The sequence below is a fragment of the Leptopilina heterotoma genome, unplaced genomic scaffold, assembly GCF_015476425.1.
Source record: "Leptopilina heterotoma isolate Lh14 unplaced genomic scaffold, ASM1547642v1 Lhet_212, whole genome shotgun sequence".
Lineage (NCBI taxonomy): Eukaryota > Metazoa > Arthropoda > Insecta > Hymenoptera > Figitidae > Leptopilina > Leptopilina heterotoma.
This window is the reverse complement of record NW_025110930.1, coordinates 1,166,443-1,191,812: the sequence shown is the minus strand read 5'-3', so window position 1 is coordinate 1,191,812 and position 25,370 is coordinate 1,166,443. Positions and strand designations below refer to the sequence as shown.

The following is a 25,370-nucleotide window of genomic DNA, read 5'->3' as shown; positions in this document are numbered from 1 at the left end:
TAACATTATTATGACGAGAATCCTCTCGAAATCCATTTAAGAAAGAATACATACTATAAACTATAAAGAATATTACGTGCATTTTAAGTATTTTATTTTGTAGATTTCATAAAAGACCACACGTTCGAGAGGCAGGAATTACGATATACAAATGAGGGTCGAAAGTCATAAATCGGTGAAACGGTAGTAAATTTATACGCAGGAACAATACAATCAAGGCGGAAGCTTCGCGATCAACACCCGGATCATATCAGTGGAACAGCCGCCTTATTTACCGTGACCAACAAGATTATAACCTACGTGGATTTGCGATCAGTAATACTTACAGTCATTAAAAAAATAACTTGTCTTCAATGTTTATAGGAATTACTATTAGTTGCCATTGCCACTATTGCACTCACCTGATTTTTATTCTCATTTCCATAAAGCTTTCCATGCTTTCATTTAATTGTGTAACAACAAGGTGCAATAAACCATGTAATAAAAGTAAAGCTAATTTTTTTAAACAACAGATTTGACTCGATTGAAAGTATATTATATGAATTATGCTATTATTGTTAGTTGTGAAATTTGGTTGCGAAAATTCGTTACATATTGTTTATGCACTAGCAACACACACATATTCTTTGTCCTTTAAATATCCACATTTCATCTCATTACCCCTTTCTCTCTGAACTGTTGAGCTGCATTATATCTCACTTGGGGACAACACACTGCGTCTTTCAGGTCTAACATAATCAAACGGACAACGGGATAACAACAAGACAGTTGGTAAAGACAATTCATGGTTCTCTACGCTTCTGACCAGTTTATCTTCTCAAGAAAGTCTTCTGTCACTGTCAATCGTTAGTGCACTTATTTAAATTTTCAATTCCACTATTCTCTCTTTCACGTAATACACTTAGAATTCACATTTAATAAAGTTATACTAAATGAAGATTCATTTCATGCATTTCGCGCGTGGCTTTAAATTTAATTTACACGTTTCTTGAATTAATTTAAATTATTCGTATAAAATTATTGTACTTGAGAATCCAGGTGGTTTGAAAGTACACCTCTATGTGATCATTTTCATTCACTAGTGATAGGTACCTTCAAAAGCAAAAGGGGTTTAAAAAAGGAGTTCCTTAAAAACACAGTCAGTGGTCCACTTGTAGCCAATTTCGCATGCTACTGGTTCGGTAATAAAAAAAACCGTTGACCGAATGCTGAATGCAAACTGCTTGAAAGAACAACTAACACTTCTTCAGAAGGGTTAATATATAAGTCAATAACTACAGAGGAATTCATTTCTTGATTGTTAGGTACAGATTTTTCCCACCGTAAAATAAAATTCCAAAAACATAATATAAACTTGTATAAACAAGATTTACCCCCACATTCAGAACTAAGAAAAATTATTATGATGATGTAGAGTTATATGATAATCCTTCTCTTAGGATTTTGTAACAGTCGCACCCTTTTGGAGTTGAGGGAAAAGGAGTAAAATTTAGAAGTAAAATTTTATTCCGTTTCATTAACTCTTTCAGTAAATGTAACTGCAAAATAACTTGAGGAGTAAATGGTAAACGCTGTTTGTTTTGTTGGCTTTTCGAGATGAAACTTCCCGATGCAGTTTACTCCCTAAATTTCTAAGATGTTCGACGAAAGTCGATTGATATACGGCACCTTAAGATTGAGCAACAGGCAATAATACAAAACTACTTTCCTCAAATACAATAAATGTTTAAGGCCGAGAAAAGGAATGAAGAATAAAAAGTTAAACTGACAAAGTTATTTTTATTGTCATTGAAGTAAGCCGTTGAAAATCTGGCTTTTTAAGCATCTTTGTACTTAAAGAAGGAAGTGGGCGGCGAATGGCGTAGCAATATAGAATATTTGTACGTTATACCTAAGAACAACGTCCTGTTATGCGGACCACGAGCGACGCCAATCAAAAATAGTGTGTGTGCGACAGATGCTTATACAGCAGCAGCAGCAGCAGCTTTAACGTCCGCACCCTAAACGTATACACATACCCCTCAAAACCTGGTACAATATCCCTCGCAGATTCCAGCAGATGCTTTTTCAGAGCCAAAGTCTAGTTTTGTCTGAGTCTAGTTCTAGTGGGGTAGTACAATGAACGAAGGGGGCAGGTGTAACATCCCCTTTTCTAAGGCATAGGCGCGTGCCCCACACGAGTGTAGGCGGAGTTCTATTTTCGCCAAGAATTGGGGTCGTCGCGTCATCTTAGAAATTCTCCTCTTACCCTTCATCGAAAGTTCTAGAGATGCACTGCTGCAACTTGTAACTTTCACAGGACTATTGATAATTCTTAAATATTACTTATAGTAAGTATCACGGGGAAAAATGGCTATTAAAAATTTTAATTATACTAGATGTTTAGAAAAGCTGCTACTGCATATCATCCAGATCGTATGGTTTAATATGTTAGATGTTAAAAAGTATAATCTGTAAATATTAGGTTATGCTTTAACAAAGTCTTTTCTAGTATCTGTAGATACTAAATTTAAACACTACAATGTTTACATATTTCATTGTTACAGTTATTGATCATTAATATCTAGATAATGAAGCTTCATACCCATTTTTCACAGTGTACTTCATAGTTTTTCTGCAGATATCAAATTAAGTCAAAAAACGAAGTAAAAGTTTTGCGAAGCAACATGTTGCTTCGTTTTTTGTCTCAATTTGATATCTGCAGAAAAACTCTGTTACTAACTGACTTAAAAGTTACTTCCAGTCCCACATCCTTCTCCTCCGAATTTTCCAAAGAAAGTAATACTAGATTTTCTTCCTGTATTCCAGAAACCCAGGCACTTTGTTTTAATAATAATTTTTCGAAATCACATGTGCAGATTTTGATTTAAGGTTAAGATTCTCGTTTGATCGAGCAGATGCGTGAACCCTTTTCCTTTCCTCTGCACCACCCTCGTCAGTTATATCCCAAGACAGAGATCAGCATCATAATCTTCCAAGAACAATGCAAGGCTAAAACAGCATACTCTCTTAGGAAGGAGGGTGTCTCCAAAGCCTACATCCGGTTGGTCATTTCCGGCACGCGTTGAAACACGTGTCTCAAGCGTGCCTCTTTATTTACCCCCCTATTGCCGAAGCCGTTACCACCCCCATCGAACTATTTTCTTTTGAGAGCCTCTGAAATTAGAGAACGTAAACTGGGGTCTGTCAGTGAAGTGCAGTCATAGAATGACGATCCTGTATAAATTGTCTGCACAAACAATACATAAAAATAGATAATGAGATACTGGGGGTAAGAAACAAAATTAAACTTTAAATTAGAATATAATGGAAATTTTCTTTTTCAATAAATTTTTTTCTACATCCTTAAACAGTATATGTCTGGAAGGAAACTTGGATTGACGAAATCCCTACGCTTGCGTAAGAAATTCGAAAGAAATTCCGCACTTGCAGCCCGCACCTTCGGATGAATGGACACGGTTTCAATAGAATGAATCCAGGCGAAGAAACCGACAAAGAACTTGGGATTTCTTTTGTTGGTTGCTATGCCGTCGGGGTGACACACAGGGCTGAATTCAAAATAGTTAATTCGAAAGAGTCGAATATTTTTCATCTCGAAGTTTATTCTTGAAATTCGTTATCCGACCCTGGCATACATTTTTCGTGTATAAGGACAAGAGGAAAAAGTGTGTGGACAGGTGAGGTCTATTACACTGATTCTCCTACAATTTTTGCATCTGTCGGGAGGGTTGATTTTGGACCATGTTTCTTAGAAGCGTGATACCCATCCTTTTTACCGCTTTTAAATCTCTGCGACGCCGTCTTTGTCTCCTTCATTTTTCACCCCTATCTACCTCTTTTTCTTCAAACGTGCATAAACTTGTTTATACACGTATCTTTTCTTGTCTTCAAGAGAAACGTTCAATCTTTGCCCTCGAATAAAATTAGTGGTAGAGGCTAATTATAATATTTTATGCCTCCACGTAGTAAAATATCGAGTGTGATTTTTGTGCCCAGGGTATTTTATACTCCTTTCCAAGGTTCAAAATAATGTAAAGTTATTTAAATTATTCGATAAGGTTATTATTGTTGCTCCTTCTTTTTACCCTTGAAAATGAGTAAAAACTATTTTCTGTGTTCAAAAATAAATAGTAAGCCAAATAAAATCAAAATCCATCCTACAATCTCTAAATCTGAATTAAGTTTTCAACTATTAATGCTGTCTTGTAAAATAAAAATAAAGGTTTCAAAATCAATTAAATTATTTCCTAATAAGTATCAAAATTAAATTCAAATAATAATTAGGTGTTTCACTATCTTCTGTATCGAATTTCTCAACAACTGTTAATTTTCTATTTATCATTATTTTATTCACACCAACACAAGTGAAGGGCTGCAGCCTATATATATATATATACATGGGCCAGGGCAGATGTTTCAAAAAGTATCTATACCTATTTCTGAAACACATGCTTCTTCTGGCGCGAGGCTCCTATTATTATATAGAAAAGTGAATACATGTAATAATAAAGATAAATAAACAGATTTTATTAATAAATTTTCCCTAACAGCATCCGGATTTTTAAGATATCCGATGTAACGTCCTTGGATATCTTGAAGAGATCCAAGGATCACTTAATTTCTGAATATCTTAAGGACGTTCATCAGTTATCCGGTTGCAAATAGTTAGGTTATGGTTAGGGTATGGTTAGAATCGTAAAGTTAATGGTTGAGATGGTAAAATAGTTAGGATAACAGATTGTGTGTACAATATGGTATTATTAGCACAAATTATTATGGCGGTAATAGAGATACATTTTTTTCAGCGTACAACAAACGAAATTATTTGCTTAGGAAAGGGGTTAATATCATTCCTGCTGTAAATCAAATTTCTCCCTTCTCGAATCCCAAATTTCGATACCATTTATCATATTAAAAATTATTCGCCACATATTTTTAAATAAAATTTCGCTTAAAGGAAAATGGATCTTAAACCTCTATACAGTAAAAAAATGCTGAATTAGAATGCGGTATTAAAATAAACCCAAAATTTAGTATTAAATATTACTATTTTGAATATTTGATACTCCGTTTTGATACTCTATTTTAAGAAAGAAGAATTTTCCGAGACAAAAGAATATTTTTATCGAGGAAACGTTTATCTTTTTTGTGTTGAAAAATATTATTTTCCCACCAAAAAATACGTAAATATATTCTAAAAACATTTGACGATATCGTCTTTAAATAAAGCGACTAATCCGAAAATGCGATAGATATAGATTACGCTATGCATTTTCGTGGAATATGTATTTCGACCTGAGGGTCAAACAAACTATAAGATAAGAACTATAATCAGATATTCAAATCGATACTATGTAGAGGAAAACTTGAACAGGTCAGTACCGTGAAAGATATAATAATTTTTTATAAGAAATAGATAATTAAATGTCTCCTTTCGCTTTTAGCTTCATTTTGACAAAATGAAATTGACGAAAATATGCGGACAATAATTACATTTTTCGGAATAGTTTTCGTGACTGCAGTGTACACTTTCATAGGGAGGCAAACTGTACATGCGCTAGTATTCTGAACCAGAATATATAATCAGACATTTTCTAGTTGGCCTATGCGCCTATTAAAAGGAGATGCTATCTCTTAGACAAGATTCAAAGCAGTTTAGACGTTTAAAACACCAACGATGAATACTTAAATGCTGGAAAAAATATATAGATTATATAAATAGTGGGTGCACTTAAATCGACGTACGTGAGAACTAACGAGATAAAACTGTTAAGGAGGTTATAGGTATACGACCATAAATGCGATAAAAAGTGTTTGACAATTTAGCAGGTGTTGTCGATGGTAAAACGATCGCAGCTTACGGAGACTATTTACGATCCCAATGTGTAGTAAATGCAAATATAAATCATTCCAATGAATATATTCTACGTATAACCAAACTAACCAAACTAACCATCATGATATTATTGATACGAAATATTGTCAATATACGATGTGTATTGTTTGGGAAATTTTCCGTTTTGTTTTTGGCGACATAAATGTTTGCGCATTGACCACAAAATCCTACAGTATTGTCTCAAGACGAAACCAAATAAACTGCGCATAGATAGGTCTATCTCCATAGTTGTTGCAAGATAACGATGATGGCACTTCTAATCTGCAAGCTTCATATTACAAAACCATCGCCTACAGAGTCTACCTTTGTCTCGTAATAAGATTTAAGACTATAATTTTCGCATTTATAATTACGCGCAAAAAGCAGGCAAAAAGTGATTTTTACATTAACAATACCGGAAGTGTATTGGACCCGATTTTTTTCCCATGCTATTCGATACATGCGCGGTTATCGGAATTGAAATTATCTGCATTTGGACAATGTTGTTTCAATAAAGCCTTATTTATCATTGGACATGTGGCGCGATGCTATACAAAAAACTCCTGTTCTGCAGCTTCAACGACAACGAACATAATAAAGACCTCTCTGTGTATATGCCACGCGCATAAATCGAACGGGATAGTGCGTAGGCGCTATCCTTTATTTACGCGATTTTATTGGTTTACGATGGCCTAATTTCTCACGGAGCAACACCCATATATATATAGTATATAAGTTCTTTGTCGTTCATCAAACGTATACATGTGTTTATCTTCTATATCTTATATAAATTCAACTGCGCGTATAAAATAGTCTATTTATTTAGAAAAATTTATCAAATCAAAGGCGAAAAATAATTCTTTCTCTTTTTGTCTCACTTTGATATCTGCAGAAAAACTAAAATTATTAATAACTGAAGATTGTATTTCATACTCAAAAAGTAATTCACTGGGATTTTCGATTGCATCAAAAGTTTGAAATTACGGCATAAATGTGCAGAAGCTGCGATATAAATGCATGACAGAACTGTAATAATGCATTTTCGATTATTATACACGTCAACAATTATGTACAACTAAACAGAAATCGACACAGATTATTGAGTCAATTTCCGAAACATGCAGTTAATTAGGGCTCGTTTGTTCGCGTATATATAGGTATACATAAGTGAGATAAGAATCAATGGAGAAATCGTTCCGACAAAGAACGATGATGGATCACCTGCATTAGATTGGATGTTGGCGATATAGCACCATTCAGGTAATTCAGTTAAGACTTACGCGCCTTTAATCTCCTTTAAAGAGAAGATAATTTACAAATCAGTATCTCTTTTATTTTACATATATATACAATACAAAGTGTACATTATTTTACATATCCTCACATTTTCAGAACATTTATATGTATATATGTGACTTATTATAATATATGTATTTATGACTATATACATTTACAATATATGTGTATATATATGGCTGTATAGTAACAAAAATTGTGTTCATTAAAGTGTTTTGTGGGAGAAGTCAAACTTAAAATGTTGACCTGCGCGAACCCGGAACTTTATTTGAATTGTATTTAGTATTTAGAAATGAATGAATTCAGTTCATTGATCTTTAGAAACAGGTAAAGTTGAAAAAATGAAAAAGTCAAGTAGTTTCAATAGACTCAGCAAGAATATCAGTGAAGCACATAAGAAAACAATACTAATAGAAAACAGTAGACACGTAGAGTCTGATTTTGTTTTCTTTTGTCATTTTTAGAAATGTTACCTCATTTTGCAGTCGAGTCAATATACAGTCTGTTTCTAAGTGCAATAAGAATGATTTTTTATTTTGGCACTGTTCGAACTTTAGAATAAGTGCGGTAATTTTTATTGTTTTGCAAAAATTTTACCATGAAGAAGAATGATGGAATTATTTTCTGAACGAAAAAAATTGTATTGATTTTAAAGTGTAAAAATCAGGGTTACGAGAAGAAACAGGTCCAGTTGGAAGTAAACTTGATTTCTTAGGATCTGATGTGCATTAGGGTTCGTAACAATTGGATATTGTCTTGAAAGACACAGGTGATTGTGGAAATGACCGTTGGTCTGAGCAGGTTGTCTTCTTTTTTTCCGTTATCCCATAATAAACGAACATGAACAATATTCAAAAACAACGCTCAGCAACCGGTCAAATAGCAGTAAGTGTGACTTCACGTTTGACCACACTCTCCGATTGTGAAGCTTCCTTTTAAGCCGGTTTCTATATATGCACAATTATAGACCATTTGGTTCTCTTGTAACTGATAGATACACTTTTATTTTGAACTGAATCTAGATTTGCATTGAATCATGATTTGAATCTGGATCACAGTAGCTTTTCCGAAAGTATCAAACAAATACCAAAGTGAAGATAAAATAATTTACTGGCACTAACAAATAATTTTGGAAAAAAAGTCCAAAAGGATAGACAGAATGTGTTGGGTGTAAAAATCAACGATTGGAGGCCATATCTTACACTAAGCACACGTCATCGCGCTCAGGGAGGTAATCATGAAGAAACAAGCTCCGTGTCGACACACATGCACAGAAAGGAGCATCTGCCCTCTTCAGTTGCGGGGGTCAGGCCAGGTGCCACTAACTTTTCCAAACGATCATCAGACACGATCGGCACGGCGGTCAGCTCGGATCAATACAACTCTAATTGATCAGTTGCGCTGCTGATCGATACTATGGTCGCGAAGAAAGGGATAAGGTTCTACGGTGACGAAAGAAAAATGAAAGATTGATTTTTAAAAACCAGCCGTATTAAAACGTGTAACCGTCTCAAGGAAACAAAAGGATTCGTTCAACCTCGTTGGAACGAGAACTTCTTAATCGGCAAATTTTTTTTTTTTTAAATAAAATTCATTTTTCGAGTCAAAAGTATTTATCCTCAAAATCACTTAATTTCTCGCGCATTTCATTTCGTTTATATAAACACAAGTTTATACTTATAAATTCAAATTACTATGACTTTATTTAATATGGAGTTTAATGCACGTATACATATGCATTAAGTTACTTTAGACTCGCAATTTACACTCCCTTTAAAACCACAGGGAGTCTTAGGTCAATTGATTGATTTGGTTAAACTTCTACTTGGTTGATAAATCGCAGATTAAAGGTTTAGTGGTTCGCTCCACTGAAGTGGAACTCGACGTTTAAGTAGACACATTATTGTAGCTAAATTATACGAGATTGCCTTGGAATATTTAAAGAAAAGGAAGGATTAATTTGTCGTTGCATTCACATTAAGTTGTACGGGAATAATTTCATTCCGAAAAGTACTTAAAATAAGATGCAAATAAATGTTAAGGTTCTACACATTGTCTATAATGAAATATCGGTACTGAGAAAACAATTATATTTTTTATAAACTTCTATTTCTGTGCGTCTAATTATTTTGCATTGACATGTCCAATTTTGATAAAACAACTTTTTTAGGATTAAAAAGTCCGTTCTTAGCTGTTTATTTAATGTCTTAACTATTTCTATTTTTTCCGTAATTTATTAAAACTTTTAATGTTGCGCAAGTTGAAAATTCTGATTTTTAGCTGAATTATAAGATATTGATCAAGTACTGCTCTGTTAAAGTATATATCAGGTTCCAACATGTTTTCGCAAGTATAATTTCGTATATATGATCGAGCTGCCTATTGTCTCGCATTGGAGAAAGTGTGACCTTAATAGAGCATGAATGATCAGTTCACTATATGTATATTACAATAACGACTTGTAATGGATTGTAACTTTTGATATGTACATAAAAAATATATATACACTCAGTGTAAGGCCTATAAAATATTCGTGACTTTTCTCCCAAAATCAAAAGGACTGACAGGATATTTGATCGAATTGCGCAACATAAAGCGTTGAGATTGAGTTTGCAAATATCATTTGATCAAAAAGTGCAATAAAAAATAAGACTTGTTTGAAAAGGATAAAGTTTTTAGGCGATAAATATTGTACGTTCTTAATTCTGATATTTGTGATCGCGCAGGCTCAACTTTCTTTGAATCAATTTATATTGGAATCAAAATCAGTCGAGCTCCCAGATCGTTTCGTAAAGATGTTCGGGTACACAATATACATATACAATATGCAATATGCGTATGACCTGGAATTCACGTTTGATTTACTACTTTTATCGCCAAGCATTAGTCAGGACCGATAGCATCTGCATTAAAAAATGTTAACGTCAACGCGAGTTCCTACTACTGTACCTGCACCATCTTGCGAGTATTTGAGAATTATATGCGTGCTCGTAAAATTGCTCATCTAAAAACAGGTAGTCGATGTCGATTGTATCGGAATATTAATATATAAATACATCACCTTAATCTACATCAGAAAATTAACTGCATCTAACACGATTCTTGTGTTTATTCAAAATAGTATTACGAAATGTTAACGATTGCCCTTTTATTTTTCGTTACTACAAAAGTATTTAAATAAAAGTAGTTACTTCGTAGGTATACTCGATAAATAATTAATTTCGAAAAAGTGGTTTAAAGACTGAAAAAAGTAGTAAAAAGTAGATCGAAAAAATCTAAAAACAGTGCCAAAATAGTATCCCGTTGAAGTTTTATGATAATGTATTTTTATCAAAACTTGTTAACAAACGATAGGACAAAACGAAATCCTCATAAGTAGACCGAAGCGTACACACATATGTCTTGAAAAACATACCCTCGTCATCACATCATCAAAGATATTACGAAAAACTTGGTTTCTAACTCTCCCCCTGTTTTTAAAAAACTTAAATTTGTTTTCTTTTCAAACAATTATAACAATGGAAACGATCCTTTTTTTCAATATATAGTTGAGCGCGGCAACTTTTCTTTAATTCTTTGTGTGATGCCATTCAAGTGCAAGAGCACCGAGACGTGCTCAGTTGGTCAGAAATCGTCTTAAAATCTTTTTTAGGTCTCGACGATATGTGAGAAGAAATCCTTCCGTCTTATTCTTCCTTCTTTTTTTCTAGACTGGTGGAATTTCTATTTCTTTATATTTAATAGAATCAAAAAGGCCATTTCCTACCATTACGCGTTTCTGAATTGAGAGCAGGTCCAATTTTTAAGTCACGTTGTATTCCCCGCATTATTCTCTCGATCAACCTTACATTTTTTTACCAGAGCAACTTTTACGACCTCAAGGGTTTTAACGATATATTCTTTAAAGTGCATTGTCCCGAAATGCCTGTGTATGTCTTTCCAACGCTGATTATGAAACATCTATAAGCTTCACGTACTGCTTGTCGACACGAGACATGAAAAGGGTTCTCCAAGGGGTTGTCTTTCTATTCGAGATTTTTCAACTTTAAAATCTTGCAATATTATTCTTTTTTTACTCTCAGAATAATAAATAACAGGAATGTAGCCTACAGGGTGAGAAGCAAATGACAAAATAATGCGGCAATTAGTCACATCGTGATAACTACAAATTTTAAGGATTTTCAAAAGCGAAAGATAAAATTTTGAAAATTTTTTTGTTTGTCCTTTGGGTGTAGAAAATAACTGTAAATTCCAAGAAAGAAAGATGTGTTTATGGGGAGAAGGGTGTGAGATAGAGGGTAACGCAGTGAGAGAAAGGAATATTCCACAAGAGAACTGAGGGAGAGTGACAAAGAGAGCGAAAGTTCTCCTCAGACTTTTTGAAAAAAGAAAATACGAGTTTACGTTTACCCCTCTGATTCACAGTTTCAATGTCCTGCAGGCGGCAGCTTGTGAAATTGCTGCAACCTTGCCTGGCGAGCTTGATTATTTCCGTATGCGCCACTGCGACTGTTTTTCTAATTATCCAATCCAGTATTGTCCACCCCTATTTATTAGTTCATAAAGTTCCTTCCAACCGCACAAAAGTTAAAAAGCAACTAATGATTTTAAGTTCTATTGTTTTAATAGCTCGCTACGTTCTACATACTTGCTCTCGATAAATTGTTGAAATTTCGAGGTGTGACGTGCGACAGGCTGAGCTCGTATAACAAGCTTCAAGAGCATAAGCCCCGAGGCTTCCAGAACGTATTGTTATATGCGAACCTGTATCTGATCTATGATAGTTGGTCGTCAATATATTATAAAGTGACGCAATGGTGAAAGTATTGAAAAGGTATGACTTCTAATTGAAAACTGATTTAATTATATGCAAGTCCAAATGATCATGATACCCTAAATACTGTATACATTTTAATATTCAAAATTCTCAGACTGACAATAATTAATTGTCAGGTGAAAAGAATTTTATAAACTGAATTCATAATCATTTTTGTGAAGAGACAGGGTTGCCACAGGTCAGAGAAGATAGAGATTTTTATTAAAAGTACTGGAAAAAATTAAATTTTTAGAACTCAGAAAAAAATTCTAAATTTTGTCTGGAAATCAGGGATATACTAAATTTTTGTGTCAAGCCTGAAAGAGACAAAAGAAGAAGAAAAAAATAGGTCATCAATTTCATCAATGAAACGTACAATATTTTTTAAATACCATCATCTTGAGATTTTTGGAAATTTAGAAAAATTCTTCTTCAACTCAACCAATAGTTGAGATAGGATCTTCGTTATAAAATTCTCCTTTTTGTTATTATACACGTGAGGAATGATAACCACTGATCTTGCGTGTTCATTCATTGAATGAATGAAGCTCACCATGGGTTTTCTTTTCTCTAAGGATAATCGTTGTAGTAGTGAGTAGATCCCTGGCTTTTGTAGAATGAATCCAACTTCTTAGTAGGCACTTCGGGTCAAAAATGCAAGGCTGACTCTCCTTTGTGCCGAAAAAGGACCTGCTGTAATCTTTTGAAAAATGCCCTCAAAATCAAATAGCGTGTTAAGAGTGTGCTGTATGTTCAAAGTTCCATAAATTTTTTTATATAAAAAAATCCGAACATCTAGTACATTTAAATTCAATCCACAAATGGATTTTTTTAGCATTCTTCATTCAATTAAGTATTTACTTAATTTAATGAAGTAAATACTTAATTCAATGAAACAAATACTTAATTGAGTGGAAAAAAATTCAGTAGGATTCCTCGTTTATAAAATGTCATCACTTGGAAGTGAATGTACAAAAAGCGACAAAGACAAATATATATATAATATGTTCTGTTCGTTCGCCGTATGAAAAATCGATTTGATATGTCGGGGGAAAAATTAACGGAGATACCCGACCTGTTGAAAATTTACGAGTATTCACCTGCGGAGAAGTCTAAAGGGAAGTCATAGGAGGTAGAGTATGTACATATAGGCACATAGGGTTTACACTCAAGGTAAATCCCTAAGCAACAGCTGCCTGGACCACAAGGCAGCTGATGCATTTACGCATGTGAGGGAGCAGTTTTTATACGCACGTTTCCATAGAATATTATTCAATAAAGCGTTTATGAATTAAAGAGACGTTTAATTTTCCTTGATCGCAACAACGCATTTGCCCTAGTATTTTGTTTATATTATTTTAGCAAGTGCACGAAAGTAGTGCAAGCTCCTAATATGCAGCATAGTTATTCATACACTTCTGAAAAGTATTTTTCATATCGGAAGAATATAGTTTTCAAAGAATATATTTTCGTCTTCATTCTTTTGTGGAACCGAGTCTGATTAAAGATTGTGTCTTTAATTTTTTGAGGAACACCCTCCCCCTAATAAATTCTTGTCCGAATCAACCCCTGGCTAAAATGTTGTCTTATTCATCGGGAAAACTTTGCTATAAAATATATCGGTCTTGTGGAATATACATTTAATCACAAGTATAGTATAAAGAGGAGCTGAAAAAGGGAGAAATCAGAGTTTTTATAGAAGAAGAATCTCCTGCCAAAGATCGGTTTTCCGAGAATGAGCATATGGTCATTCAGTGAAAGATTTTCTACCAGTCTAAAGAACGCGTGCCCATCAGGGGGTTTGTATAGGCAGGTGACGAAGATGAACGCTATGGTCAGACTTAACGCTTTTGCTTTCATCGATATATGATTTTCTCTAACTTTTCATCTATGAATATTATTAAATAATACAGTCGAAACTTTGTGTCTTCAACAGAGGAAAAGAAACCAGTTTGATAATTTCTATTAATGGAAAAATTGTAAAATTGTACAATTTTTTAAATAATGGTTGTAAATACTCAAAGACAATTAGTTTTATATGTGAAGAATTTTTATAAAACCAATTTCCATTATTGAGTCTAAGTCGTTTATAATTAAATCAAATTATTAAATACTGTCATAGTAGTAATAGAATAAGTAGCAGTTGTTGTTCTTGTTATTGTTGTTGTCATCGTAATTAAGTTGTTTTGTATAAATACAATCTTTGTACTAAACCTTTTGTTTGACCCGAAACTAATATTCTTAAGAAATCTGCGCTTAGCAAATGGGATATAGGTCTAGAAAAATGGGTCTAAATAGGCCACTCTATTTTTCAACTGAAACAGTCTCTAATTTCAAACGTCACTCCGACACCTAATTTTTCCACAAAGATATATACCTATAACGACCCAAAATTATAATCCTCTTATTCTTTTCCTAACGAAAAGATTTTTCAGACAAAGAAAGAAAAATTTTAAATTGCAGGAAAATTTGTATATACCTCGAAAATTTATGCTAAGAATAATTTCAAGCAGTTACATTTAATTGAACAGAAAATTAACACACAGAAAATTAAATGTATTAAATTCAATGCGTCTAAAGAATATTATTTATTTAATGCGATAAGAATCGTATCTTTTAGTTTCCATCTATTTCACAATCTAGTAACATGGACCAAGTATCCAAGTCTGATAAAATCTCACATGCATACCACCAAAGAAGCAGTTTCATACAACTAATTACATTACATACTTACTGAAAGAATATTTTGTATTTAGGAACCAATAGACAGTTTATCAACTGATAATCATTGATAAAAATTGGTTTAAAATTATCCGAAATTACAATAGAAAGATTTAATGATTCAGGAAGATCAAACAGTTTTTCTGCAATCTAATCTTTTTCGAAAATGCATTCCACTACAAAATTGTTTTTATATTCAGTCACTGGATACACAGTACTGATTATATGCACTACAATCTTAAAAAGCACTAAATCTTTCAATTTGGAACTGCTAACAATATTGTCAAAAAAAGAATACTTCTATACAACTCGAAATTACAGGTCATTTGCTGAAACATCGTTTAAAAATTTGAACCTTTAGACTATTTTGCCTTGCCGTTTCTAAAGGATCCTTTCCCAATGATGACTAAGACTAATCCATCTTGCTTTATCTTAATGAATCTGTATTATCTTTTTTGTTTGGAAGTGTGAGAAAACAAACCTTTATCTTGATGATGACCATTCTTAAATATTTAATTATACTGGCTAATTATATGGATCCGAAAAACCATCATTTAAGATTTTATTTTCTGATTTAACCGCAAATATTTTCTCATTGTTAGGTACACGAAAAATTTTGGAAATTCCCAAATTCGAATAGTGGAAAATAATTACAAAATAATAATGGAAAAAATTGTCTGATTACTATCATGCTCTTAAATTCCTGTTCTTGCAGTGCACCTATGCATATTTATCGTTGTGCTTGGTATTATACTATCAGGAAGAATTTTATCTCTAGATTTCGTTTAGAATTTGTAGCAAACTTTTATTCTTCCTGAAGGGTGACTCACTCGAGATAAGAAAAAATGTCGCATCATCTTCATGAGTTGGTTGTCAAATTACAAAATAAGAGCATCGTACTCATAACAAATTAATAACAGTATAACCGAGAGTATAACAATTATAAATTATAACAATTAATAATTATTTTGTTAATAAGTGTAAAATTATTATACAATACTTTCTTGTACTCATTGCTTCTTGAAATTTACGTTAGAAAGTAATGGAAAAAAATTGAAAAATATATTATGATCTTTGTTGGATGAAAAAATACTCTTTGTTCTCTGTCGATGGCAATCTGTATCGATCAAAAGTTCATGGCATGCGAGTAGAGGAACTGTATGTTACTCTCTTGTTTAGAGAAACGGGGGGGTGCTCAATGCCCTGAAAGTGGGTCCACATGGGGCCGGTCGCATATGGTCGCATAAAACATCCAGCCGTAATTGCCAGGTGTTTCATAGGTGAGGCCCTCTCAAGGTGGCACAAAAAATAAACTAGCTTCCTTCCGATGGGACTAGCGAGGGGACCACCGCACCGGTGTGAATGTATAGATTTATTCAAAGAGACCCGAATTACACATCCTCAACCTCGAATCATGAACATTCGTTTTTAATTTACAAACTCAGTTACTAAATTTGCACTTTACTTACGCGTATAATTATACAAAACAATTATATTGCTATTTAATTAAATTCAAAATTATTCAGTACTAGTACTTATCAAGTTATTTAAATTTAGTTATTTTGGACTTTTGCCATACGAACACAAACGTTATTAAAATCCCCAAATTTGGAATGAAATTAAAAAAACTATGCACAGACAGTACAATGAACCGAAAGTTTTTGCAACCATTTTCATTCATGTATAATTATATGCAGAGGAATAATTTTTTACTACCTGTGTCCTATAAAAAATTGTATCATAATGAAAGGGAAATTTTTTAAGGGATTTGATATGTATATGCATAGAGCCTGGTGGCGAACTCATAATTTGACAATGCGAACACCTTTTAGACAACTTCTGGCAAAGATCCGGAATGGGGTATATAAAAAACGGAATATTATGAAAATACCGGTCGTCACAAGGAAAAACCAGTATATGTTCAAGCGGGTTTCTAAGTGACCATGAAAGAAGAAATCTACTGGCCAGTTGCCAGTACGTTCTCTTTTGTATTGTTATAAAATATATACATACAGGTAGATGATTTGTCGCCAACCGGTATATATATATTTGAGAAGAAAAAACTTTTTATTATCGTTATTACTATTACTAGCATCGTTATAGCGCACAAACTTCTTTATATTTCATGTTATGCTTTTATTTTATTTTATGAACTACTAATAATCCGTACTATTTAAGTGTGACATGTTAGACTTTGATATTTATCCCAAAACTCTTCAATTTTAGAAAAATTTTAAAATTCGTAAACTTTTGTAAACTGTTAGGGGTTCTTTTTATGAAATTTTCTTGTAATTCAAAAGATTGCTATAGTTAAAAGAAAAGAATTATGGGTATAATTTTCCAAGCAGGGAAAATAGTTTGTTGAGAATTGAAAATAGTTTCCGCTTTCTGTAAGTGCATATATTTTATTGGTAATGTGTATTTACTTTTTCATAGAACATTAGTCTTGTCGTGAGTTGATGACATGCGTTCGGATCATTAGCGATTGAGTGTATGCGTCGAGATCTTTTTCAGAAAATGTTAACTCTTCAAAAGAGTGCTGTCAAGCATCTATATACATGTATGCTCCTGGATTTAGCTAGGCGTACTCGTACTTATTAAATGCACACAAGTATAAGCGCGTGTGAGTTTCAGCACGCGTGGGCGATGCTACGGCACGCGACATGACCGTTACATTCGAAACTAGCAACGCAGGGGGGAGGAACAGTTGCCGTTGGAGGGGATGAAATTCAGAAGGGGAACAAGGCGGATTGCAGCGCGCATACACACACACACACTCTATCTTCAGAAAATAATCCTGTTGAACGTAAATGTGTATAATGCATACTATATGAATGCTTACCTGCGTCGCGATGCACAATTGGACTTGGAAATGGTGGCACTTGCTTTTCATGAAAAATAATCTCCTATTTCATTTGATATTCATTTTTTTCACCTGTTTTTTCAACTTTTTTAGTTTCCTAGAAAAGAATCGTTTATTGTCCTTTATAAGGAGTAAAAAAGACTCAGATGAGAGAGTATTAAATAAAAAAATTTGTGTTAGAAATATGATAAAAAAAAGGAAACCTAGAATTATAAATATATGTAATGGAATTTAAAGTAATGATGATTAGAGTATATTGTACGTAGGGAAGTAGAAGAAGAGGCAGTGTGTGGCGATGCAGGGAGGGAAAGTGCAGCATCTGCTGTGCATGAACAACGCACCGACCAACGCAATGCACAGAAGAACAATCGTAAGCATCACACTCATGGGGTGCTTGCATTACCTGACTGAGGAGACCCACAGAACAGATGCTCGGCAGGCTATTGGTTGACGGCCCGCGACCGCCCGTCCCCCATTGGTTCTAAAAGCGGGGCCTGAAGGGCTGTATTGGTCCGGCAGCACGTGCGAGCCACCTGCACGCTGGTAGTGGGAGACGCTCTTATAAAAGCTCCACTCTTACTCCCATACCAGCCAGATACCGGTCTCTAGCCGTTCGAATCACGTTCAGTTCTCTCCTCGTTCTTTGTGCTATACGTTCAGAAGACTTGACGTTCTTCAGTCGGAGGAAAATATAAACAGTGAACTCTTCGATTTATTAATGAGTGACACGGTGCAGTGACATTCGTTCAAAGGATTATTACGTACATTTGTTATAAACAAAAACTGTGTTTGTGTCCGCTAATCAAGAGCGGAAAAAATTCATCATGCTCGTCGAAGAAATGCCTCGCAGCTTCGTCAAGAAGAATAATAGCTACAGTCACTGCCCGCTCAAAAAGCGTCCAGTGCACGTGCTGATGGCAGAGGAAGTTGCAATTGCAACAAAAGGTAAAGACACTTCTGATAATACTTTTATTACTGTTAATTTATTTTTCATAAAATACTTTTCTAAGTTTCCAACTTTAAAAAATTCTTTTACACATTTTTCTACTCTCAAGTAAAGAATTTTTTTTTATCAATTGTCATTTAACTCTTCTTACTCTTATTAACTGAAATATAAATTTTCCAAAGTATAACTTTTCTTACTAATATTAACTGAAATAAAAATTTTCCAAGGTATAGAAACTTAACACATTTTTCTTTCTACTTACAGAAGAAATTATTGACGTAGTCGTCGATGATATCCCAGAGCCAGAAAATCTCAGCACGAAACCAGAAGATCTTAGCAAGACTGCAGAGAAGCTCCGCTCTCAATTTTCAAGATCACCCTCACCTGTTGCCTATGGAAAGCGGTCAGCTTCGCCAGATGCAGCATCTCGCTCACCATCGCCTTCATCGAGGCCCATCTCTCACATGCATCACCAACAGCATCACCACAATCATCATCATCACTTAACGTACCCCCATTATCCATCAAAGACAATCACGCCACCAATTGGTGTGGCACCAGTTCATCCAGTGGCAAAGAAGGCCCGAGTCGAAGTCATCCAACACGATCATGTTTCACCCGCTGCAGCGGTGGCTGCACCTATGCACTTCATGGCAACGATGACGCCCTTGGAGCCATTGAATCTGAATACGCCAATGGAGCCATTGGCGCATTACGCCACACCAGCCTGGGCACGTTCGGCACCACTTTACCCTCCTCACTATCTGCCCTATCCAGCATATCGCTACCATCATCACCCTGGAGCGGAACTCTATCAATCTTGTCCAGTGCCGGCGTACCCACATTCATCTCCCGAACATTCATCCGTTTCTCCACCACCTCACGCTGCCCTCACGTGCCCCACGATTCAACGACCGATTGCCAGGAGTTACGCGCACTGGGCGAGTCCAGATCACTGCGGATTGTCGCCTACAAGTTCCCTGGGCTCAGGCTCCCTGAGGTCGCCACCCCCCGTCACTCCCGAGGACTTGTCCTCACCCGGAAGTGACAGCGGAAGATCATCAGCCGGCAGCACGTCCGCCGGACCAACCATCGTCAACCAAAAACTCGACAAGGGCCCGTCGAGCAACTCCGGTTCGCCGTCATCGCCCCGCTACTCCTGCCCAGACTGCGGAAAATCGTACTCCACCTACTCCGGCCTGTCAAAACACCAGCAGTTCCACTGCGCCTCGGCCGAAGGTCAAACAAAGAAGTCCTTCTCCTGCAAGTACTGCGAGAAAGTCTACGTCAGCCTGGGTGCACTCAAGATGCACATCCGAACACACACGCTGCCTTGCAAGTGCCACCTTTGCGGAAAGGCCTTCTCCAGACCTTGGCTCCTCCAAGGGCACATCAGAACGCACACCGGCGAGAAGCCCTTCAACTGCCAGCACTGCAAGCGAGCCTTCGCCGACAGAAGCAACCTCAGAGCGCACCTTCAGACCCACAGTGATGTGAAAAAGTACTCGTGTCCGTCTTGTAGCAAGACCTTCAGTCGTATGTCCTTACTCACAAAACACCAGGAAGGAGGTTGTCCAGGGGTAGCCGTACCCATGGGTTTTTCGTGTTGAAAAATTGTGAATCAAAAAAATTCCAGTGTTCAAAGTCTGTAAACGAAGGTGCGCGCGAGTTGCTTCAAACTCGTCACAGGACAAGTGCCTTAGAAGTCTCACACCCATGAGACTGCTCCGAGTACAAAGAAAATTTAGAGACTAATTAATTTAAGTGTACATAGAGAAAATTATATTTTCCACTTTGTCCTTATATAAATTTATTTTGACGCAAACAAGAAAACTTGCAAAGTTACCGCTTGACGTGGTCCCGTGAAACTGCTGTGCCATTCTCGTTTCTTTAAAAACGTTTTAAACGGTTAATCGAAAAAAAAAATTTTATCGGTTCCTTTTTCAACAATTCGCTTTTTATTCTTTCCACGTGTAAATTATATAATGATTTTCATCCTATTGGCGTCATTATCTTCTTTTTTCGAATAATTATTTATATTAGATTTTAAGTTCATCATGTGCACCCAAGCACCAAAGTGCCATTATAAATTAACTATTTAATGTACGACAGGCTTGCATTGTAAATACTGCATCTGAAAATCGCTTTTGTAAGCTTGAAATCTCGTACAAGAGTATTATATATATTCTATTTAAAGTCAAAGTTGCAGAGAATTTTCGTTCCTTATAGAAAAGGTTTCTTTAAAATATGTATTTTTCATTTTGCATTACTTTTAAGTTACTTGAAAAGCTAGTCATTATTTATAGTATATAAAAAAGAGTAGTGGAGAAGAGAAATTCATTTTCGTTTTCTGTCTACATTTCATATAGTCATCGATGAAACTCAGTGAAATAATACTAGTTTCAATTGTTTTGTAAGCGTTTCTCGGCGATTGCTCGCTGCCTATTTAGACTTGTAAAGAAAGTAAACTACTATGCAAAGATATAGAGAGAATATTTTATACAAAATAAATTTGATAAATTTGACATGCTTGTGTTGTATATTTTACCATTATCCCCATATATACCTTTTAGACATTAAGTATTTATTTAATAACTCATATTTTTCTTTTAAATTAAAATTAATAAATTTCAATTTTTAAAAAAATCATCAAGTTATAAATTAAAATTGAATTTAATAATTAAAATTAAAAATTAAAATTACTATGAAAAAAGTTATTATTTTGAATTTAATTTTGAATTCTTGAATTTACGAAAATTAAATGTTGGAAAATTGATAACAAAAGGGTAGTTGATTGCACAAAGCGTCATAAAGGACACAAATTCGTGTGACGAATGACGTGGAATAATCGATAAATAACAGTTTGTTAGCTTTTCCCTCCTTTTAATTAGAAGATCAAGCAACGGTTTCTTTCATGGCGCAGCCATTCTGAAAAAATCTTTACAAAATTTTTTTCTCCCCTCCGTTTAGGCTTCTTTTTTTCGGATCACCTGCACTTTTCCAACCGACATTTTAGAAGTGCGCATAATGTTGATCTTCAAACAAGGAAAAAATTCTTCAGGGGATCCTTTTTACCTGTTCGCAATCCAATCACTTCACATATGAAGGAATAATATAGGGTCATTGGCACAAATGGAAACACGACCAGAGAGAAAGAAAGAAAATTATTCAAACCGTTAAATTAAAAATTTCATTTTAATTCACTAACTGAAAAATAAAACGTAATTTATAATCAAATATATAATCTATAATAAAAATGTTTTCTTTAAGAGACAACATCATTTTTCTCGATCGATGAAAAATTGAAAATTGAAAATTTTCCCTTTTTATATATATATGCATACATGCATAAAGAGTCTGAATGAAAAAAAATTTCTAAACAGCTTGAGTTTGTCAAGACGTTGGCCATTCACAAGAATCCATTGACTATAGGATAGCTAAGTAAATTTTGTAAAGCGAAATTCCTTGGCCCTCAGCCTTTATGGCAAATAGGTGAATTGAACAGGTGTACCAGCATATCGAGTAGAGGACATTCTTTTCACGACAGGTAACCAAGTATACCTCGAACAGCACCTGAATGAAAAGATTTAACTGTGACAAAAAACGGAAACCTTTGAAAACCACCACATAATGAAAGAGGACCTTGGTCAGCTTTGATAGACAATTTCTATACTCCAAACAATAAAGATTTTCTGTCATAATGTAGATTACTCATATAATGAAAATCCTTAAACTAACGCTTATAGTGATATTATTCACGCGTATGGGTGCGATTCTCTGAAAAAAAAATCTATGGAAAAAAAATCATGCTTTCCTAGAATTCTGTTAAAAATTAATTAATAAATATTTACTTCAGTTTTTCTATGGATATCAAATTGAGACAAAAAAAACGAATCAAAACGTTGCTTCGCAACACTTTTTATTCGTTTTTTGTCTCAATTTGATATATAGTCGGAAAAACTGTGAGAATAAAAAAAAATTTTATTTCAGTCACAATATTGTATTTCAAATAATAACTAAATTAAATATTTATTTGATAGCAGACAAGTAATCGGTTATTTAAATTAAATATTTTTTTCACTATACAATTTCCCATCAGAAAAGTAAAGAAAATTCAAAAAAAAGAACAAATAACAGAAATTAACTATAATAATATAATCAAGAATTTTTAACAAACATTCTTAAATAAACTATTTATAATAATTTTTGCAAAAGTTCTTTGAGAATTTTCAAATATAGTTAATTCTGCGATGAGCTTTATTATTTATGAAAATAATAATTGAATTCTTAAAACAAATTTATTATTTATAAAAATAATTGAATTCATAAAAAAAATTTATTATTTATCAAATTAATTGAATAATTATTGAGAATAAATTTATAAAATATTTGTTAATAATTGAATTCCTATGCAATTTTTATTATTTATGAAAATAATTTGCAAATGTTTAAGTAGAATTTTATTAAAATAGTAGATATTAAAAATCATTGAAATCAGGAAAATTTTTGAAAATAATTGAATTTCTTCAATCATTTGTAACTTATTCTTCAAAATTCAATTATTTAAAATGTTTTAAACTAAAATTTTTCTATAAATCAATTATTTTTAATAATTAATTAATTAAACATATACTGAAAAATTTAACTAATTTCAAGAAGAATTTGAATTTTTAACATTTTGCAAAAATTTTAAAAAACTTTTTTTTTTAAATTTCTAATTAAATTCATTAAAAATTTAAATTTTATAAAATTTCAAATTAAAGCCTTTTGAAGTCTATCTATTTATGAAAATTGTAAACTCAATTCTTTTAAAAGTCAATTAATATTGAAATATTTAAGTAAAATTATTCATTAAATAATTTCTAAGTAATAATTTTATGATAGTTTTTCAGGAATGAAGTTATTTAAAAAAAAAAATAATTATCAGAAATAGAAAAATTTGAAGGTTATGATTTCATAGCAAAAAAGACACCAAAATTTATAATTTTCTTATGAATTCTAAAAATTTTATTTTTTTCAGTATTTTTAATAAAAATGACTGACTTTTCCTTGAATCTCCTGTCTCAAAATATATATGATTATTGTGGTTAAAATAGTAAATCTATATTCTAATTCATATTTTTTATTTTTATGAACAAAAATTTTAATTAAAAATTTTTTAATTCTATTTTTTTTAAATTGCTGTTTGAGAGTGGATATTTAACAACACATAATTTCATTCAATATTTCAGTTATTTGACAATTTATTTGAATTTTCTTTAGTAATTTCCACTGAAGATTGTTAAATACCAAAATTTTTAATAATATAAATTTATTTTACTATTTTTCGAACCAAAACACAGTGAACAAGTTTTTTTTCCTTTTTGACAGAATCACCCATATGTATTTCTAAAAAAAAAAAAAAAAACTTTCTATATTTTATATTATTTCCGGTACACAAGCATATATAGTGAAAATAGTATGTTTATATGTATATATTACATTGAAGTCTGGAGGTGAATAAAAATTAAAATTTGTTGAACGTATATTTAAAGTTTGTCTCACGACATTTGACATTGGAGCGACCCGACCGCCCGGGGAAACCCTTAGGTTGTTTCCGGGAAGACTCCATGTCGGTGCATGCCCTATTGTGCACAGATTGGTCTGAGCCAGGTGTCTACTTGAGATATTCTCAACTCGCAACCGAAACATTCCTCATCTATATTAATAAAGTAAATGTCGATAACTGTGATTCCCAAATGTACATTTAAAAACACTTTTCTGTCATTATTACATCTCTTTATTAAAATAAATAATTATTGATGGTTTCAGTTACTGATTACTATTCTGATTTTTGAATTAAGTGAACTTAATTCAAACATCAGAATATTCCAGGAAGCAGTCTGATTATTCTAGCAAACAATTTTATAAAAAGAACCTAACTGTCGAAATTTATGTTAAAATTTATGAAGATTGAAGATTTTTACCTGTGAGGAACAAAAAAGAAGTCTTGTAAAAAAGTTAGAATTAAAAGTAATGAATTGAATTAATTAATTATATAAAACTAATAAACTTTCGACATTAGTGTAGAATCTGAGGAAAATTTGAATGCCTCGTGGATTGATATATCACAAGAGCCTAGAATCGAGCACCTGCTGTGCGCTCATTGCATATGACGAATATGGAGAGGAAATCCGTTTTTCAGGTCTCTCGCGTCTCACTCACTCTCTCGCCTCACAGACATCAGAAACTTTTCTCGTCGTCTGATTGGTTACTCTTTTACTTAGCATTTGTGAACGCGCCTGCGTATGACTTGTTAACGCATCGCGCAAGACGTATGTACAATTACCGCCCCAAATACCGCCCATATAAACGCGAATTCCGCATTGTACCATGTAATTTTTTCTCTTCCGCTGCGCCAATTTTATGGAATCATCCTAATTCGCCACGCAACACTCGATGCATTAAGCTCCAAATAAGTGAAACTTGAGCACCCCCTCAATTTTCATCAATTTAAATAAACATGCAGAGAATAAAAAAAAATTCATTCTTGCAGTTGGAAAATATTTTTCCCCGCGCATGTATTAGATGAACAATATTTATTATTCAAAAGTATCTGATTGTATATGAGAGAACAGACCGGTTTTACGTGCTGCATTAACTTAAATTTCAAAAGAAACTTGAAGTCATAATAGATCACTGATTGTAGAAATCAAGACCACTGTTTCAATCTCATATATTTTCAGTCTCGTATTCGAAAAACATTGTTTTGTATCTTATAAAATTATGTACGCACTCATTATGATAATTGATTATTAATAACATTATGACTAGCAGCTACACAGTAAAAATTCAACAAAGATTTATTAAACTC

At 33.5% G+C, this 25,370-nt stretch overlaps 1 protein-coding gene across 1 annotated transcript; it reads left to right on the top strand.

Moving 5' to 3' along the window:
• The first annotated feature begins 18,153 nt into the window (after nucleotides 1–18,153).
• On the top strand, nucleotides 18,154–21,042 carry LOC122501622 (protein escargot-like). The gene is made up of 2 exons (XM_043611234.1): nucleotides 18,154–18,516; nucleotides 18,782–21,042. Exons 1-2 carry the CDS (start codon nucleotides 18,396–18,398, stop codon nucleotides 20,125–20,127), a joined length of 1,467 nt encoding a protein of 488 aa, XP_043467169.1. The 5' UTR covers nucleotides 18,154–18,395; the 3' UTR covers nucleotides 20,128–21,042.
• The last annotated feature ends 4,328 nt before the right edge of the window (nucleotides 21,043–25,370 follow it).